Genomic DNA, 20,037 nt, shown 5'->3' on the forward strand with positions numbered 1-20,037 from the left:
ACACGGACCTTTGTTGGCAAAGTAATGTCTCTGCTTTTCAATATGCTATCTAGGGTGATCATAACTTTCCTTCCAAGGAGTAAGCGTCTTTTAATTTCATGGCTGCAATCACCATCTGCAGTGATTTTGGAGCCCTCCAAAATAAAGTCTGACACCGTTTCCGCTGTTTCCCCATCTATTTCCCATGAAGTGATGGGACCAGATACCATGATCTTCGTTTTCTGAATGTTGAGCTTTAAGCCAACTTTTCCACTCTCCTCTTTCACTTTCATCAAGAGGCTTGTTAGTTCCTCTTCACTTTCTGCCATAAGGGTGGTGTCATCTGCATATCAGAGGTTATTGATACTTCTCTGGGCAATCTTGATTCCAGCTTGTGCTTCTTCCAGCCCAGCATTTCTCATGATGTACTCTGCATAGAAGTTAAATAAGCAGGGTGACAATATACAGCCTTGACGTACTCCTTTTCCTATTTGGAACTAGTCTGTTGTTCCATGTCCAGTTCTAACTGTTGCTTCCTGACCTGCATATAGGTTTCTCAAGAGGCAGGTCAGGTGGTCTACTGCTCTGCAAACACATGTAGCCTAAGCATTAGATTCAATTTGTAACTTTCACTGTGGTAGGTCAGGATAAAGCAAGCAAAGATTAAAGACAGGACCATGATGGGCCAGACAGGAAGGTGGACTTCTGTGCTCGTCCACTGGTTAAGAATTCACCTGCCAATGCAGGGAATATGGACTTGATCCCTGGTCTGGGTATATTCCACGCATCACAGGGCAACTAAGCCCATTCTCCACAACTACTGACCCCGTTGGCCTAAAGCTCATGCTCCATGGTCAGAAGTCACTGCAATGAGAAGCCCGCGTACTGCAATGAGTAGCCCCCCTCCCCCTGCCACCATCCTGCATTAGAGAAAACTAGCACACACAGCAAGGAAAACCCAGCATAGCCAAATAAAATTAATAAATTAAAAAAATATATATTTCTTCTGTCTCTACACAAATGCACGTGTTGTGAGTATGCACACACACACAAACACTGATGGGTTGTTTTGCTGGAGATCCCAATATATCATGAAACTGAACACTTAAAATAGTGAGATGATAAAGTGTATGTTGTGTATTTCACCGCAAAAATTCCCTAAGAACTTTTATGACACAAAGATGTAGGATAAGGACACTAGAAAAGTCAAGAGAAAAACCTAGAAAAATGTCAGTGGAAGCTGTGTATGATGCAAAAGGTTCAAAATTTTTTATTCATAAAAAATTCATACAAAACTGAATTTCAGTTTAGTTTCAACTTCAGTTCCCACTTTAAATAACATTTTCTCAGTGATAGTGACAACAACAAAAACCACCCACATTTGCTTACAAACAATGCACCTCTAATACATAAGAAAGCCTTGCTTATTTTTATTTGATGTCATTCCTTTGCACAAATATAATAAAAAATATATTTATGAACTTAGTGAAAATTCATATAAGAATACCTGTAGGATTTCTTTTATATAAAATTCTAGAAAATGTAAACTACCATGCCTACCTGGAGATGGCAACTTGGGTAGGGCTGGTGCTAATGGAAACTCTGAAAGTAATGGACATGTTCATTATCACAACTTTGGTGATAGTCCCACTGTGTACACCTATGTGAAAATACAGTTTACAATTTTAATAAATGAAATTGAGTATGCCAATACCTCAGTAAAGCTATTATCATATATGTTCCATATAAATTCAGGATCTCTTGTTTCTCTAAATGTCATCATATCAGACAAACTTGTATCGACAATCAGCACCTTTCCCCATGTTTTAGGCAGGTCAATTCTGATTCCTTCTCAAGACAGAAGAAAATGCTGACAAACGCTTCAACATGGGGACATTATTCTAAGGTAAATAAGCCAGCTGCAGAGATGAAAAAATGTATGATTACACTTATGCAAAGTATCCAGAATAATCAAATTCATAGACAAGAGTGTAAAACAAGAGTTAGACAGGTAGGGTAGGGAGGGAGAAGAGAGAGCTGTTGTTTAAGGGGTACAAAGTTTCATTTTTGCAAGATGAAAAAGAATTCTGGAGACTAGATATTAATTTTTAAACACACTAACCGAACATTAAAAGGTAGAGGGTAAAGTTCGTTATATATGAAAGTAAAAGTTGCTCAGCTGTGTCTGACTCTTTGCAGCCTCATGGACTATACAGTCCATGGAATTATCCAGGCCAGAATACTGGAGTGGGTAGCTTATCCCTTCTCCAGCAGATCTTTCTGACCCAGGAATCAAACCAGGGTCTCCTGCATTGCAGGTAGATTCTTTACCAACTGAGCTATCAGGGAACCCCTAAGGTCGCTCAGTCATGACCAACTCTTTTGCGACCCCATGGACTATATAGTCCATAGAATTCTCCAGGCCAGAATACTGGAGTGATTAGCCTTTCCCTTCTCCAGTGGATTTTCTCAACCCAGGGATTGAACCCAGGTCTCCTGCATTGCAGGCAGATTCTTTACCAGTTGATCCACCAGGGAAGCCCAAGAATACTGGAGTGGGTAGCCTGTCCTTTCCCTAGCAGAGCTTCCCAACCCAGGAATCCAATCGGGGTCTTCTGCATTACAGGTGGATTCTTTACCAGCTGAGCTACCAGAGAAGCCCAGCAGTTAGATATATTTTACTACCATCAAAAAGAAAAAAAAAAAAAAAAGACGTTCTGAGGGACAGAATAGAGCAATTTGCTAATCTTTCCCCATTTGCAATACTGCCTCTAGTGTGAACTTTTTGGTGCTGAATGAGGTCGAAGTTTTGGCAAAACACATGTCCATTAACTGCTGCCCTAAGGCCTTGCTCCGTTGCGAAATCACTGACGTGTAATTGGGTTGGAGTTTAAACTAAAAACTTACATTCACGGAAAAGGTTTGCCTCTGGTATGAACTCCTGATGTCTAAAGTGGGGTGCTATACCAAAACAACTCGCCATGTTTGCTGTACTTAGAAGTGAACATAGCCCAGCATAACTCATAGGGGCTTCTCCAGCACCTATGAGTTAGGAGTTTGGAGTAGTAACTCTTTTACCATAGCTGTTGTATCCAACCTGTCCATTCTGAAGATCAGCCCTGGGATTTCTTTGGAAGGAATGATGCTAAAGCTGAAGCTCCAGTACTTTGGCCACCTCATGCGAAGAGTTGACTCATTGGAAAAGACTCTGATGCTGGGAGGGATTGGGGGCAGGAGGAGAAGGGGACGACCGAGGATGAGATGGCTGGATGGCACCACTGACTCGGTGGACGTGAGTCTGAGTGAACTCTGGAAGTTGGTGATGGACAGGGAGGCCTGGCGTGCTGCGATTCACAGGATCGCAAACAGTCGGACACGACTGAGTGACTGAACTGAACTGTACTTATATGGTCTTTTGTTTTTTAATTGAAGCATAGTTGATTTACAGTGTTTCAGGTATATATAAAAATGATTCAGTTTATAAATAAAATTCTTTCCCAGATTCTTTTCCATTATAACTTATTTCACGATATTGAATAGTTTCCTGTGCTATACAGCAGGCCCCTTCATAAGGTCTCTACCACTGAACTCTCTGCTTCATGAGGTTGGGGTTGTATCTAAAGAGTTCCCCACATTCACAGCACTCATAGTGTCTTCAGTGTGAATCTTCTGGTGATGAACAAGGTGGGACTTCCTAATGAAGGCTTTGTGACATCTGCTGCACTCATAAGGCCTTTCTCCAGTATGGATTTTCTGATGCTCTACCAGTATATGCTTGTGGCTAAAGGCTTTCCCACATTCTCTGCACTCATAAGGCCTCTCTCCAGTGTGATTTCTCCAATGTTTAATGAGGTTCGAGTTATACCGAAAGAATTTCCCACATTCACTGCACTCATAAGGCCTCTCTCCACTGTGAACTCTCTTATGTCTAATGAGTCTGCAGTGGTACCTAAAGGCCTTCCCACATTCACTGCACTCATAAGGCCTTTCTCCAGTGTGATTTTGCCAATGTTTAATAAGTTTGGATTTGTACTTAAAGTATTCCCCACACAAGCTGCACTCATAAGGCCTTTCTACAGTATGAACTCTCTGATGTCTAATGAGGGTGGATGTGTACCTAAAAAATTTTCCACATTCACTGCACTCATAAGGCCTTTCTCCGGTGTGAACTCTCTGGTGTTTAATGAGTGTGGAATTGTACCTAAAGAATTTCCCACATTCATTACACTTATAAGGCTTTTCTGCAGTATGAACTCTCTGATGTCTAATGAATGTGGAGCTGTACCTGAAAAACTTCCCACATTCAATGCACTGATAAGGAGTTTCTCCAGTGTGAACTCTCCCATGTCTTATCAGTCTGTAGTTATACCTAAAGAACTTTCCACATTCTCTGCACTCAAAAGGCCTTTCTCCATTGTGCTTTCTCTGATGTTTCATGAAGTTGGCATTGTACTTGAAGAATTCCCCACATTTGCTGCACTCATAAGGCCTTAATCCAGTGTGAACTCGCTGATGACTAATGAGCGTGGAATTGTACCTAAAACATTTCCCACATTCACCGCACCGAAAAGGCCTTTCTCCAGTGTGGATTCTCTGGTGCTGAATAAGGTGAAATTTTCTAATGAAGGCCATCCCGCATATGCTGCACTCATGAGGCCTTACTCCAGTGTGGATTTTCTGATGTTCAACAAGTATCTGTTTTCGGCTGAAGGCTTTCCCACACTGAGTACACCTGTAACCACTCTGTTCATGACCAAAGGCCTCCTGGCACTCAGTGTCCCCATGTGGCTGACCCACACCACGAGGGGCCAGCTGCTGCAGAAGGCCTGTGCTGCCTGGGAAGGGCTTCCCATCTCTGCTGCAGGTCAAGGTCCTCTCTCCTGTGTGAACACTGCTGTTGGTCACAATTGAAGGCTGCCCCTCAGCCCTTCTGCAAAGTTTGTCTCTAATCTCCTTCTGGTGCTGGGAAAGGTCCGCTCCACAAATGTACAGTCCTTCATCACGGTACATTCTGTCATGCTCAGGCAGGGGTAAAAGGTCTCTGGAGAGTGAGCCACACATGTCACTGGGCTGGGCCTTCCTGGAGGCTGGATCTGGCTTTGCAGTCCTGACCTCTGACATCCCTATAGAAACACCTTGCTCAGAAGAGGCCTCCTCACCCGGGGCTCCATGCCAACAACCTGTAACCAGATAGATGCTGGTAAAGCGCATGTTGACTTTGCTGGAAAGGACAGCCCCATCAAAAATGTGTGTGTCACATACACCCAAGACCAGAGCCAGAGAGATCTGCTATGCAGAGATGGACCTGGGGAGCTCCCACGATGAGACAGTCCTGTCAACAGGTAAAGACTTAAGGAAGAGTTACTCTTTCAGTCCATTCGGGATGCTATGATAAAAAGCTGACTGGCTTATAATGAACAGAAGTTTACTTCTCACATTTCCAGAGGATGGAACCCAGAGACGTGTATGCATTTTTCTAGGTCATGGACTTCTCATTGTGTCATCACACATGGTGGAAGGAGCCTGGAAGCTCTGTGCGGTCCCCTCCCTTTTTTTCTTTTAATCTATTGGGCTGAGCTGCGTATCATGTGAGAGCTTAGTTCCTTCAACAAGAATCTAACTCAGGCACTCTGCATTGGAAATGTAAAGTCTTAACCACTGGACCACCAGGGAAGTCTCAGTGGGGTCCCCTTTTAAAAGGGCATTAACCTCATTCTTAAAGCCTCTGCCCTCATGACCTAATCACCCCAAAGACCCCATCTCCTAATACTGCCAGCTTGGGCATGAAGTTTTCAACATATGGAATCTGTGGAGACACAAACATTCAGACCATAGCAGGCCTCCGAATCATCCTCTGCAAAGGGCCTCCACCACACCCATGGCTATGGGTGACAGGTGAGCTCTATGACAAATTTGGTGCCCAGACCTTGAAACATCTGATAGAAAGGAGATGCTAAAGTTCTAGCACTATTTAAGGATACATACCTGCAGACCTCAGCACATCTTACATATAGAGCAGTGATATGGAACATGTGACAAGCGAGGGTCACATAGGTGTGGCTGGAGGGTGACAGAAGAAATAAAAATTGGGAAGAAAAGGAAGAAACGAGGTGTGGCCAGTGGTCATAGCATCAGTCAATGGTGAATGCAGAAGAAGCTCCCAGTTCTGACATGGCACCATTTCCCAGGACCTCACACTGAGCTCGGGTAATTCTGAGTGTCTCCTGCCATATATGCAGTAATGACCACACTGTCAAGCACCCAGGGTCCTCCCTCCTGTACCAGGTGAGCACTGATGTGGCATCACAAAGATGCCAGTCCTACGTGAAAGACAGAAAAAGAAGGGGCCAGCATATGTCCAGAAATTCAAGACAGGGCATCTGACATGCTAAAATTCTAACAGCTTCACAGAGGAGACTGCAGAAGCAATAATGGTCCCAAAATTCGTTATCTTGGTTGGTGCCTGAAAGAAATGTCAGCAAGAGGAGGGGAAGGCCTGGGGCAACAAGGGTCCAAGCATCTAGTCTGATCACCTACCAGGGACAAGCCAGGTCAGAGGGGGTCTCACATAAAATTTAGATTTCTGACTCCTGAGCCCTGTCACGCAAGTTCTCAGAGTGGAAGAGATAGGGCTCTGTGGGGAGAACAGTGACACTGTACACATGGTCCAGCCCCAGCACCAATAGCACACATACCAGGAAACCAGGAAAGGAAGGTCTCAGTGTGGGGAGCACAGAGCTGCCCCCGGGAAAAGGGGTAGAACAGAGTGCAGCCCAGAACACTGGGTGAGTGTGCAGAGCTTACCCAGGGAGGTCACGAGTGCCAAGTTCTCTGTCATCACAGCATGGTACAAGTGTTTCTGAGCTTCATCAAGGAGGCCCCACTCCTCCTGGGAGAAATATACAGCCACATCCTCAAAGACCACACAGTCCTGCCAAAATCAAAAGAGTCTGGTTCATGAATAGCTTCTTGTTTTAACTCAGTTTTGTGGATTCTGTATTTATCTATTTGCCATCCATTAATTACAGGGCTAAACATAAGGCCAAATTTGTTCACATCTCCCTTGTTTCCAGAGCTCATCTCACTCACCAGGTCAGTATTTCTCCTGCCCTAAATCAGCCCAGAGCCAGGTACCAGACAGCTAGAGACAGCTCCCGCACTCCAGGTACACAGAATTATCCAAACTAGTCATCCCTAAGCCTTCTGTCCAACCCTCCCCACATTTCCCCTGAAAATCCAAAAAAGGCTCTGACCACTGGTTTCCCCAAACTGATGCTTGCACCTGCTAAGCAAGTATGGTTGATTTCCCACATGACCCTGGGTTATACAGTGTGCCTCCTCTCGGGAAATGTAAGCAATGAAACTTTCTTGAAATGTCATTGGCCTCTCTGTGTCACCACTCATCACCACCCACTCACTTCCACAAGTTAATATCCTCTGGGAACAACCACTGATGCACGTCGCTCTCCAGGACCTTCACCCTCCCCCTACGCATCTGTCCCCACTCAGCCTCCTCCCACATGTCCCACCCTCAAGATACGTCCTAGGGGCATCAGTGCATGCTCTCTTCTCATGACCATGGATCCCTGTGTCCAGTACACAGCAGGAAACAAACCATCATGTAGGCTGTGGACTGCCATGCATGGCCCTACCCCTCTCCTGCTGGATCCCTGCCCCAGATGCTGACCCTCAAACAAACTCAGATTTGTCCTTGTCTTTATAAGCCCAGGGCCAGGGCTCAGGGCCAATCGTTCACTCTCCTCCTCACTGCCTCTCACTTGTAGGACTGCACCTTCCTGACAACTCTGACCCCTCCATGGTGACAGCACCACACCCACCCCACCACAGACACCACAGGCACTTCCCTCACCTCCTTACAGGGTGCTCTGCACATGGAGTCCAGGCAGTGAATGGCAAATGCATCCAACATTTAATGCAGCCAATCCTGCCCCTGAACACCTAAGTCCTCTAAGACCAGGGCCCACCCCAAGCCCTGGAGGCACACCCCTGAAGGTCTCCCCACAGGGCCCTGTTTTTTGCTTCCTCTCTAGCCATCCCGCCTACATGAGACCTCATGTCCCCTTAGCTCTCTCCCTCTTCTGCACTGCAAGGATTGTCCCACAAGCAGTCAACACCTTCCTCTCTCTTCACATGAAGCCCAGGCCTCCCCAGTCACATTCCCACTGCACCCTAGGTCTAGAGACTCTCCCAGCGAATCACTTTTCCATCCTAAACATCCATCTCCTGTCTGCCCTGGCCTGAAGACTTTCTCACACCTACACCCTGCTGTCACACAGACACTTTGCTTCCTCATCTGTCTTGGTGATGCTCATCACAACCACCCCGGTATCCAACCCAGAGACCTACTACTCAGGCCCTTCATCCTCACTCCTTGTCCTCTAATGGCATCCCCACCACCAGCTAGAAATGATACTGCCTAAATATTATCTGCAACTTTATCCTGGTCTAACCCAGGGCTCCTATGCCATGGCTGTCTCCACCTTGGATCCCTCCCCTGAAACCCAGACTCTGTGTGAAAGTGATTCCCTGGGGTCCCTCCCCCAGTTGCTGACCCTCAGACAAACTCAGATTTGTCCTTGTCTTTATAAGCTCAGGGCCAGGTCTCAGGGCCAACTGTTCACTCTCCTCCTCACTGCCTCTCACTTGCGGGACTGCACCTTCCTGACGACTCTGGGATACCTCCCCTTGGGAATCTCTGGAACATCTGTAACATGGACAAAAACTGACTCTTCTTGTTCCATTTGGAAATTCTCCCTACAACTAGAGCTGCTTCCTCATTGTAGCTGATGAGGTACTCATCCTTCCTAACAAAGCCAGAAACCTGGGGTCTTCCCTGATTCTTCCTATCAGCCTACCTCCTTGAGTACCTCATTCTCCATTACATAAAATATGGACAACACATCATTGTGGACCACCTAAATATATGATATTTAAAACATATGATGAAATATAAAATTTAATACATAAAATATGACAAAATATATTCAATTTAAATACATGATTTAAAAAAATGGGCAGCTCTATCCCTACCTTCACAGCCACCACTCAGGTGTAGCCCCCACAAACATGCACATGAATGATTGCAGAAATTCCCCTCATATCTCCCAGGCTTCATGCACACCTAGTCTGTCTTCTACTCTGCAGTCACAGGGAGCCTATTAAAATCTGAGACATGGCACCTTCCTGCTCTGCTTCAAACATTCCCTACCTGCGCTCAACCTGAGGGTTAGAGAATTAGGACCTCAGGCTATCAGTCAAGGCCTGATACCTGTGCATCCCTGTCTCAGCACCCCATTCCCACCAGTTATGACAGAACCAACAGTTCCCTGCATATTCCACCTCAGTATCATGTGCAACTGTCTGGACATTTTAAATCCTGTGGCCAGGGCTCCCTGCCACACCTTCCCCCATCAGCTGTCAGCAATGAAACTGCTGACAAATCTATAACACAGGACTAAATATAGGATCCTGGGCATGGTGAGAGCACATGGTCTACAGATGCAAGACAGAAAACAGGGACAGCAGTCTTGCGACACTGCCATTCCTCAAGGGCATATATATCAGGATGATAAAACTATCAGGTTGATAATTATGACTCACCTGTACAGGACTCATGAGCATCTCTACCACTGCCATGGGGCTCTGGGGGAAGAAAGAAGTCATGAGACATGGACAACAGTGCTAGAATCCTACAACAGAGTTGGACCTCCACCCCTTCCTGGCCTTGGTTTAACAGGATCTCTGCCTGTCAGTCTAAGCTCAGACTTCCCTGATAGCTCAGTTGGTAAAGAATCTGCCTATAACACAGAAGACCCTAGTTTGATTCCTGGGTTGGGAAGATCCCCTGGAGAAGGGAAAGGCTACCCACTCCAGTATCCTGGCCTGGAGAATTCCACAGACTGTATAGTCCATGGAGTTGCGAAGAGTCGGACACGACAGAGCATGTCAGAAACCAGTACTGCCTCTTACCAGGTGGCCCTGGAGAAGGACTGAGCCTCCCTGAACTTCAGACAAAAGAAAATTCTACTGAAGATAAGAATTATTCCAACCTCAGAAGACTCATACTGGTATCTAATGTAAGGAGGACATACCATGTATCAGCTATGACTGTCCATAAGAACAATAGTTTTATATGTATTTTTAGGCAATTGATGTGGTATAGTTTTGAAATTTGGGGTCTTTACATTTTTTTAGTATCTCAGATGTCATACATAAAACTTTACCTTGTAAGCAAATATATAGAGGTAAAGTAATGACAAGCCAATTACAAAGTGTTCACAAAGATTTAGCCGAGTGAACAGGCTCATTTCTAATTGCCTGTGTGTGTATTTTGAGGAATATTGATTAATTCTTGGTTAATTTTCATACATTCTTAAGTTAATGAGTCATTGGGAGGGGCTGAGCAGGCAGGTCAGCTACTAGTCCATTCAGCAAGCAGGCCTACCCAGTAAATAATCCTCAAAAGGGAGCTTGCTGGGAGCCCTTGACTGAAGCACTCTCATCCCTCCTGCCCTGAGCGATGAGGTGAGGGGTGAGGTGGGTCTAGGACTCACTGGCCCCACCAGTCTAGTTGATCTTTCCCTCCTTCCATCGGGGAGGCAGTGAGGGTCGGGAATCTGCCAGTGGAGAATCAATCCACTCCAGCACCCACAGCAGGCTCCACAGAAGCGAAGCTCTTTACCTTGAAGACACAGGCCGGAATCCCTCCTCAGACAGGTATGCTCTTTCCCGGAAGGAGCATCAAGGATGCCGGCACCCAGCCTTCACGTCCTGCCCTCCTACTCTAAGCCCTCCCCTCCCTCACCACAGAGCCCATTTCAGGCAACAAGCTTATGACCACCCCCTCCTCCTCAATCTGATTCCCACGCCATGCTGGGCCAGTCCACATTCTCCTGGCAACACATGGAGCATCAGAAAGTCCTGTAGACTCTACTGAAGAAACCTACCCAGTCTTATCCCATCTCCAATGTCCCGCTACCTCCCTGGCCCAGCCTCTCCCCAAATTCCCCTGGGGTCTATAGCACCTCCCACTCTTCCTGCCTCCATTCGCATTATTTTCTCCCAACTTCTAACTCTAGACACGGCTCTCCCAGTCCCAACTCCTTCACAACAACCTTCCATGGCTGGCACCTGCTCAGGTTGCCATTTCAGGTGAGGCACTCCGTTCCCTTCTGTCACAGAAAAAAGTGACCCCAAGTTTCCCCAAGGCTGCCGGCTAGGGAAGGATCTGCAAGCCCGGCACCGTCGCCAAGAGGGAACTCTCTCCCTCACCCCAGCCACTAGCTGAAGGGCGACCCCTCACAAGGCAGCCCTGAATTCTGGACTCTGGGGCTGACCGGCAGGGACCTGAACGGGCACCCTTCCGTTCCGTCCGGATCTGGGACTCGGAGTCGGGCCAGGTGGGGGCCCGGGAGACGCAGCACCCACCTGCGCCGACCTCGGTCACTGACCGGTGGGAAGAGCTGGGCCAGCAGATGCGGCGAGTGGGGCGGGAAGGAGGACACCGCCGACAACTACGGGCTCAAAGGGCCTCAGAGCCGATTCTGGATAGCGGAGACAACCTGTCTCCTCTCGCTTTTCCGCTAGGTCGCCTCACCGCTCAGCGGGCTAAGGCAAGGCCCATAGCTGAACCGCCGAACAGCCTCCCAAAGACTACGGGAGAAAACGCCGGAAGTCCCGCCCCAAGGCAGTGCGCACGCACACACGCGTGCCTCTCCTAACCTTTCACTGGCTCAGTCACAGCCGCCTCGCACCGTACAGACTTCTGGGTGATGTAGTTTCCGCTGCCACCACACTTGCCTCTGGTCAGAGCAGAACTCACTTCACTTTTTTTCCACGGGCTGAGGGAAACCAAGTTCTCAGGCTCCAACGATGGGGCGGAGTTTCGCTTGCTTTTACAAGGGATGCACTCCGATTTCTGGAGAGCAGTCTAGGAAATTCACAGAAAGTTTCAATTCACTTCAGTCGCTCAGTCGTATCGACTCTTTGCGACCCCATGAATTGCAGCGCCCCAGGCCTCCCTGTCCATCACCAATTCTCGGAGTTCACTCAGACTCAAGTCCATCGAGTCGGTGATGCAGAAAGTTTGCTGCTGCTAAGTCACTTCAGTCGTGTCCAATTCTGTATGACCCCATAGATGGCAGCCCACCAGGCTCCCCTGTCCCTGGGATTCTCCAGGCAAGAGCACTGGAGTGGGTTGCCATTTCCTTCTCCAATGCATGAAACTGAAAAGTGAAAGGGAAGTCGCTCAGTCGTGTCTGACTCTTCGCGACCCCATGGACTGCAGCCCACCAGGTTCCTCCGTCCATGGGATTTTCTAGGCAAGAGTACTGGAGTGGGGTGCCATCGCCAGAAAGTTTAGGGACCTCTTATTTCAGAATGTGAAACAGAAGTTCAGTTCAGTTTCTCAGTCGTGTCCGACTCTTTGCGACCCCATGAATCGCAGCACGCCAGGCCTTCCTGTCCATCACCAAATCCCGGAGTTCACTCAGACTCACGTCCATCGAGTCGGTGATGCCGTCCAGCCATCTCATCCTCCGTCGTCCCCTTCTCCTCCTGCCCCCAATCCCTCCCAGCATCAGAGTCTTTTCCAATGAGTCAACTCTTCGCATGAGGTGGCCAAAGTACTGGAGCTTCAGCTTTAGCATCATTCCTTCCAAAGAAATCCCAGGACTGATCTCTTTTAGAATGGACTGGTTGGATCTCCTTGCACACCCAAGGACTCTCAAGAGTCTTCTCCAACACCATAGTTCAAAAGCATCAATTCTTCGGCGCTCAGCTTTCTTCATAGTCCAACTCTCACATCCATACATGACCACAGGGAAAACCATAGCCTTGATTAGACGGACCTTTGTTGGCAAAATAATGTCTCTGCTTTTCAATATGCTATCTAGGGTGGTCATAACTTCCTTCCAAGGAGTAAGCGTCTTTTAATTTCATGGCTGCAATCACCATCTGCAGTGATTTTGGAGCCCCAAAAAATAAAGTCTGAAACTGTTTCCACATCTATTTCCCATGAAGTGATGGGACCAGATGCCATGATCTTAGTTTTCTGAATGTTGAGCTTTAAGCCAACTTTTTCGCTCTCCTCTTTCACTTTCATCAAGAGGCTTTTTAGTTCCTCTTCACTTTCTGCCATAAGGGTGGTGTCATCTGCATATTTGAGGTGATTGATATTTCTCCCAGCAATCTTGATTCCAGCTTGTGCTTCTTCCAGTCCAGCGTTTCTCATGATGTACTCTGCATATGAGTTAAATAAGGAGGGTGACAATATACAGCCTTGACGCACTCCTTTTCCTATTTGGAACCAGTCTGTTGTTCCATGCCCAGTTCTAACTGTTGCTTCCTGACCTGCATATAGGTTTCTCAAGAGGCAGGTCAGGTGGTCTGTATTCCCATCTCTTTAAGAATTTTCCACAGTTTATTGTGATCCACACAGTCAAAGGCTTTGGCATAGTCAATAAAGCAGAAACAGAGGTTTTTCTGGAACTCTCTTGCTTTTTCCATGATCCAGTGGATGTTGGCAATTTGATCTCTGGTTCCTCTGCCTTTTCTAAAATCAGCTTGAACATCAGGAAGTTCACGGTTCACGTATTGCTGAAGCCTGGCTTGGAGAATTTTGAGCATTACTAGCGTGTGAGATGAGTGCAATTGTGCGGTAGTTTGAGCATTCTTTGGCATTGCCTTTCTTTGGGACTGGAATGAAAACTGATGTTTTCCAGTCCTGTGGCCACTGCTGAGTTTTCCAAACTTGCTGGCATATTGAGTGCAGCACTTTGACAGCATCATCTTTCAGGATTTGAAATAGCTCAACTGGAATTCCATCACCTCCACTAGCTTTCTTTGTAGTGATGCTTTCTAAGGCCCACTTGACTTCACATTCCAAGATGTCTGGCTCTAGGTGAGTGATCACACCATCGTGACTATCCGGGTCGTGAAGATCTTTTTTGTACAGTTCTTCCGTGTATTCTTGCCACCTCTTCTTAACATCATCTGGTTCTGTTAGGTCCAGACCATTTCTGTCCTTTATCGAGCCCATCTTTGCATGAAATGTTCCCTTGGTATCTCTAATTTTCTTGAAGAGATCTCTAGCCTTTCCCATTCTGTTGTTTCCCTCTATTTCTTTGCATTGATCGCTGGAGGAAGTCTTTCTTATCTCTTCTTGCTACTCTTTGGAACTCTGCATTCAGATGCTTATATCTTTCCTTTTCTTTTTTGCTTTTCACTTCTTTTCTTTTCACAGCTATTTGTAAGACCTCCTCAGACAGCCATTTTGCTTTTTTGCATTTCTTTTCCATGGGGATGGTCTTGCTCCCTGTCTGCTGTACAATGTCACGAACCTCTGTCCATAGTTCATCAGGCACTCTATCTATCAGAACTAGGCCCTTAAATCTATTTCTCACTTCCACTGTATAATCATAAGAGATTTGATTTAGGTCATACCTGAATGGTCTAGTGATTTTTCCCTACTTTCTTCAATTTAAGTCTGAATTTGGCAATAAGGAGTTCATGATCTGAGCCACAGTCAGCTCCTGGTCTTGTTTTTGTTGACTGCATATAGCTTCTCCATCTTTTGCTGCAGAGAATATAATCAATCTGATTGCAGTGTTGACCATCTGATGATGTCCATGTGTAGAGTCTTCTCTTGGGTTGTTGGAAGAGGGTGTTTGCTATGACCAGTGTGTTCTCTTGGCAAAACTCTATTAGTCTTTGCCCTGCTTCATTCCGTATTCCAAGGCCAAATTTGCCTGTTACTCCAGGTGTTTCTTGACTTCCTACTTTTGCATTCCAGTCCCCTAGAATGAAAAGGACATCTTTTTTGGGTGTTAGTTCTAAAAGGTCTTGTAGGTCTTCATAGAACCGTTCAACTTCAGCTTCTTCAGCGTTACTGGTTGGGGCATAGACTTGGATTACTCTGATATTGAATGATTTGCCTTGGAGACGAACAGAGATGATTCTGTCGTTTTTGAGATTGCATCCAAGTACTGCATTTCGGACTCTCTTGTTGACCATGATGGCTACTCCATTTCTTCGGAGGGATTCCTGCCCGCAGTAGTAGATATAATGGTCATGTGAGTTAAATTCACCCATTCCAGTCCATTTTAGTTTGCTGATTCCTAGAATGTCGATGTTCACTCTTGCCATCTCCTGTTTGACCACTTCCAATTTGCCTTGATTCATGGACCTGACATTCCAGTTTCCTATGCAATATTGTTCTTTACAGCATCAGAACTTGCTTCTATCACCAGTCACATCCACAGCTGGGTATTGTTTTTGCTTTGGCTCCATCCCTTCATTCTTTCTGGAGTTATTTCTCCAACGATCTCCAGTAGCATATTGGGCACCTAATGACCTGGGGAGTTCCTCTTTCAGTATCCTATCATTTTGCCTTTTCATACTGTTCATGGGGTTCTCAAGGCAAGAATACTGAAGTGGTTTGCCATTCCCTTCTCCAGTGGACCACATTCTGTCAGACCTCTCCACGATGACCCACCTGTCTTGGGTGGCCCCACAGGGCATGGCTTAGTTTTATTGAGTTAGACAAGGCTGTGGTCCTAGTGTGATTAGATTGACTAGTTTTTTGTGATTATGTTTTCAGTGTGTCTGCCCTCTGATGCCCTCTTGCAACACCTACCATCTTACTTGGGTTTCTATTACCTTGCAGGTGGGGTATCTCTTCCCGGCTGCTCCAGCAAAGCACAGCCACTGCTCCTTACCTGGGATGAGCGGTATCTCCTCATCGCTGCCCTTCCTGACCTTGAACGTGGAGTAGCTCCTCTTGGTCCTCCTGAAAAACAGGAGGGTGTCAAATCTACAAATGCAAAGAGACAACCGCATATTATAATGACACTCTGTGTGCACTTCTATAATCAGCTATGTTGTCGCTCTTCAGATACCGGTAGACTTGAAATGGAACTGGACCCTCTGGTCTTTCCTGAAACAGACTCTGCCCAACTCCTTGTCCTTTGCCTGCCTCTTGTCTGTAAGAAAAGAATTGTAGCCCCCTAGTCCTCCCTGAGTCAGGGAAGATAGCGACAGGCCCAAGGAGAGTCTCCTCATGAATAGGCAGAAGGCAAAGCCACCTACTTGATTTCCACCACGGTGAGAAGCCATGCACCGCAACTAAGGAGTAGTCCTGGCTCACTGCAGCTAGAGAAAAGGCTGTGCAGCAACAAAGACCCAGCACAGCCATAAACAAATAAATAAAATTATGTGTATATACAATATTATATATATATATAGCAGCAGAAATAACTCTAGGTGAGCGTAACTGTGACATGTAAAAAAAATATTAAAATCTTAGCCAAGTTTAAGCTAGAGGTAGTGAAGTCTGAAAAGCCAGAAAATGAAACTGAAGCTGTGGCTTTATCTCCAAAATGTGCTTCTATTTCATACTCTGCCACCTTCTCTGTGTATGCAGGAATGTTCCTGTTTCCTAAGAATCTGTATATGTCTGTTTAGCGTTCATTTATAGCAAAGCCAAACTAATAATTTCTCTCTCTTGCAAGTCAGCTTTCATAGGCTCACAAACATATTACATGTTTAATATTAGTATTACATATTCTAAACATTTCTCATACAAACACTGACTTTTTTTTTTTTTTTTAATCCCTGCTGAATTAGGGATGTCTCCACCTAGGGGTCAGATGATAAAGAATCTACCTGCAATGCAGGAGACCCGGGTTTGATCCTTAGGTTGGGAAGATCACCTGGAGAAGGAAATGGCAACCTACTCCAGTGTTCTTGCCTAGGAAATAGCATGGACAGAGGAACCTGGCAGGCTGTGGCCCATGGGGTTGCAAAGACTTGGACATGACTGAGCAACTAACACTTTCACTAACTGAGGTTACTTAATTTTTACAGTGCCTTTGAGACTGAAGAAGCATGGATTACCTAAGTGAAAGTGAAAATGTTAGTCATTCAGTCATGTCCGACCCTTTGCGACACCATGGAGAATTACAGTATTCCTGGAGAATTCCGTGGACAGAGGAGCCTGGCAAACTACAGTCCATGGTGTCGCAAAGAGTCGGACATGACTGAAAGACTAACATTTTCACTTTCACTTAGGTAATCCATGCTTCTTCAGTCTCAAAGGCACTGTAAAAATTAAGTAACCTCAGTTAGTGAAAGTGTTAGTTGCTCAGTCATGTCCAGCTCTTTGCAACCCCATGGGCCACAGCCTGCCAGGTTCCTCTGTCCATGCTATTTCCTAGGCAAGAATACTGGAGTGGGTAGGCATTTCTTTCTCCAGGGGATCTTCCCCACCCAGGAATCAAACCCAGGTGTCCTGCAATGCAGGCAGATTCTTTACCATTTGAGCCATCAAGGAAGCAATCTCCATGAAGGAAAAGTAAAAATAAGATAAATTCCTTAGGAAAAGAACATATAAAACGGACCCAGTCTAACAGGAACCTGAAATAAAGTGGAGTTGGGAGGGGCTTTTCTCCCATCCCTGCATGCAGCTCCACTGTTGCCTTCTTGATTCTGAAGTGTTTTAAGTGCACTGCTGACCCCCTTCTATCCTTGGCCAAGAGTAGCCTAGCCCCTCTACAGCAGGGCTGCTGGATCAAGCAGACAGGGCACAGGGGCCAATCCAGAAAAGCCAGCAAGGGCCTCTCCCAATAATCTTGAGGACCAAATATCGGGACAAGTCCCAGTGCTGACAACCAGAGCAGTGGAAATAGAGGCTCTCCCACATGAACTTGAAGCTTCTCCATGACTGGCGCTTGAGGGTAGTTGATGTGCACCATTCAGTTAGTAGAGTTCAGAACTCTCCCATCACAGTTATTTTATTTATTTAATTTACCGACCCGTTGGCACAGCTTGCAGGATTTTAGATCCTCAACTAGGGATCGAACCTGTGGCCCCTGCAGTGCTAGTGTGGAGTCCTAACCACTAGAATTCCACTAAGAAATTCCCTGGATATTTTTTAAAGAAAAAAAAAATGTTTTCTTGGGACTTCCCTGGTGGCCCAGAGGTTAAGAATCCACCTTGCAACCAAAGGGATACCAGTTCGATTCCTAGTCCCAGAAGATTCCATGTGCCATGGAGCACCTGAGCCCCTGGGCCACAACTGCTGAAGCCCGAGCACTCTAAAGCCCATGCTCTGAAGCAAGAGAGAAGCCACTGCAGTGAGAGGCTGGCATACCGCAACTAGAGAGCAGCCCCTGCTCACCACAACTAGAGAAAGCCAGGGTGCGGCAATGACGACATACCACGGCCAAAAATTTAAATAAATAAGATAAATCTTAAACAAAGTTTTCTTTTCTCCCTCTTCTTGAATAAATGGTAAAATTAAAAGTCTTTATCACTGCCTTTCCTTTAGAACCATATCCAAAAGAGAGTACCTTGCCCTACACTGGTCTACAATGGTGGTTAAATTGTCCTGTATTCCTGTTTTGAATATGCTGCATTTTTTACTTACTTATGGCAAAGGCTACTGTTCGTGGGGTTCTCGAGGTAAGAATATTGAAGTTGTTTGTCATTCCCTTCTCCAGAATACTGTCCAATTGTGGTGCTGGAGAAGACTCTTGAGAGTCCCTTGGACAGCAAGGAGACCAAACCAATCTATCCTAAAGGAAATCAACCCTGAATATTCATTGGAAGGACTAATGCTGAAGCTCCAATACTTTCGCCACCTGGTCGAGACCTGGATTCAATCCCTGGGTCAGGCAGATGCCCTGGAGACGAAAATGGCTACCCACTCCAGTATTCTTGCCTGAAGCATCCCATGGACTAGAGGAGCCTGGCAGGCTACAGTCCGTGGGGTCACAGAGTCAGACAGGAGTGAGCGACTGACACAAAAAACAAGTCCCCCACCCAGGCGGAGGATGCCGATTACTTGATGCCTACAATAATATTCCCAAAACATCACCCAGGTACCTCAACACCAACCAATTGGAAGAAAGTCCACAAGCTGCACCCCTCAACCCAAATGTTGCCTCCAAACACCATTGCCTAAAATCCACCAGGAAGTCTGGGTCTTTTGAGCTAGAGCTGCCTGTTCTCCTCACTTGATGCCCCACAGTTAACAATGTACTCTCATTCACCACAACCCGCTTAGTAGATTGGCTTTGCTGTAAAGTGAATGAGTAAATGCAAGTTCAGTTGGACAGCAGACACTAGATGGTTTAAAAATTCTCCTACTGGACTTGCCTGGTGGCTCAGGGGATAAGAATCTGCCTGCCAATGCAGGGGAGAGGGCTTTGATCTTTGGTCCAGGAAGATCCCACATTATGGGGAGCAACTAAGCCGGTGCGCCTCAACTATTGAACCCACATCCTGCAAGGATGGAAGCCCGTGCCACCTAGAGCCTGTGCTCAGCATCAAGAGAAGCCACCGCAACAAGAAGCCCAAGCACGGAAACGAAGAGTGGTCCCCACTCACTGCAGCTAGGCAAGGCCCAAGTACAGCGACGAAGACCAAGTGCAACCAAAAGTAAAAAATAAAGTTATTTAAACAAATCTTCTACCTATAGCCTGGCGGTCTCAAGATTCTCCCTTGTAAGTATGCAGACATTTCCAGTTCCAATCAATCCTTGCTTTACAAGCACCCTTACTTCGTGACAGCTCCAATTACAATTTTTCACAATTTATTGAAAAAAATCATGGCCTTCCTTTTTTTTTTTTTGGCATCCTAAAATTCCTCCATTTCGTAGTCTGTTGTTAAGTCACTTCAGTCGTGTCTGACTCTGTGCAACCCCACAGACATCAGCCCATCAGGCTTCTCTGTCCCTGGGTTTCTCCAGGCAAGAACACTGGAGTGGGTTGCCATTTCCTTCTCCAATAGATGAAAGTGAAAAGTGAAAGTGAAGTCACTTAGTCGAGTCCGACTCTTAGCGACCCCATGGACCGCAGCCTACCAGGCTCCTCCATCCATGGGTCTAGGGAAACATTATTCTACTGTTTCTCAAAACTGTGTCTTTCAGGCTGCAGTCCTAACAAGCCTCCAATAAATGTCTCTTTCTACCAATCAGGTATTTTTTTTTTCTGAAATTTCAGTTAGCATTCATTACACATAAGTCTTATGCAATTGAAT

General features: G+C 46.1%; 1 protein-coding gene across 1 annotated transcript; it reads right to left on the reverse strand.

Annotated features, from left to right (window-relative positions):
* Positions 1-1,224: 1,224 nt before the first annotated feature.
* On the reverse strand, positions 1,225-11,656 carry LOC114118096 (zinc finger protein 548). The gene is given in 5 exon segments (XM_027978907.3): positions 1,225-3,636; positions 3,639-5,159; positions 6,784-6,910; positions 9,601-9,642; positions 11,428-11,656. Coding segments are annotated over 4 exon segments (1,764 nt in total). The 5' UTR covers positions 9,637-9,642; positions 11,428-11,656; the 3' UTR covers positions 1,225-3,556.
* Between the last annotated feature and the right edge of the window lie 8,381 nt (positions 11,657-20,037).

This window comes from Ovis aries, chromosome 14 (genome assembly GCF_016772045.2).
Source record: "Ovis aries strain OAR_USU_Benz2616 breed Rambouillet chromosome 14, ARS-UI_Ramb_v3.0, whole genome shotgun sequence".
Taxonomy (NCBI): Eukaryota; Metazoa; Chordata; class Mammalia; order Artiodactyla; family Bovidae; genus Ovis; species Ovis aries.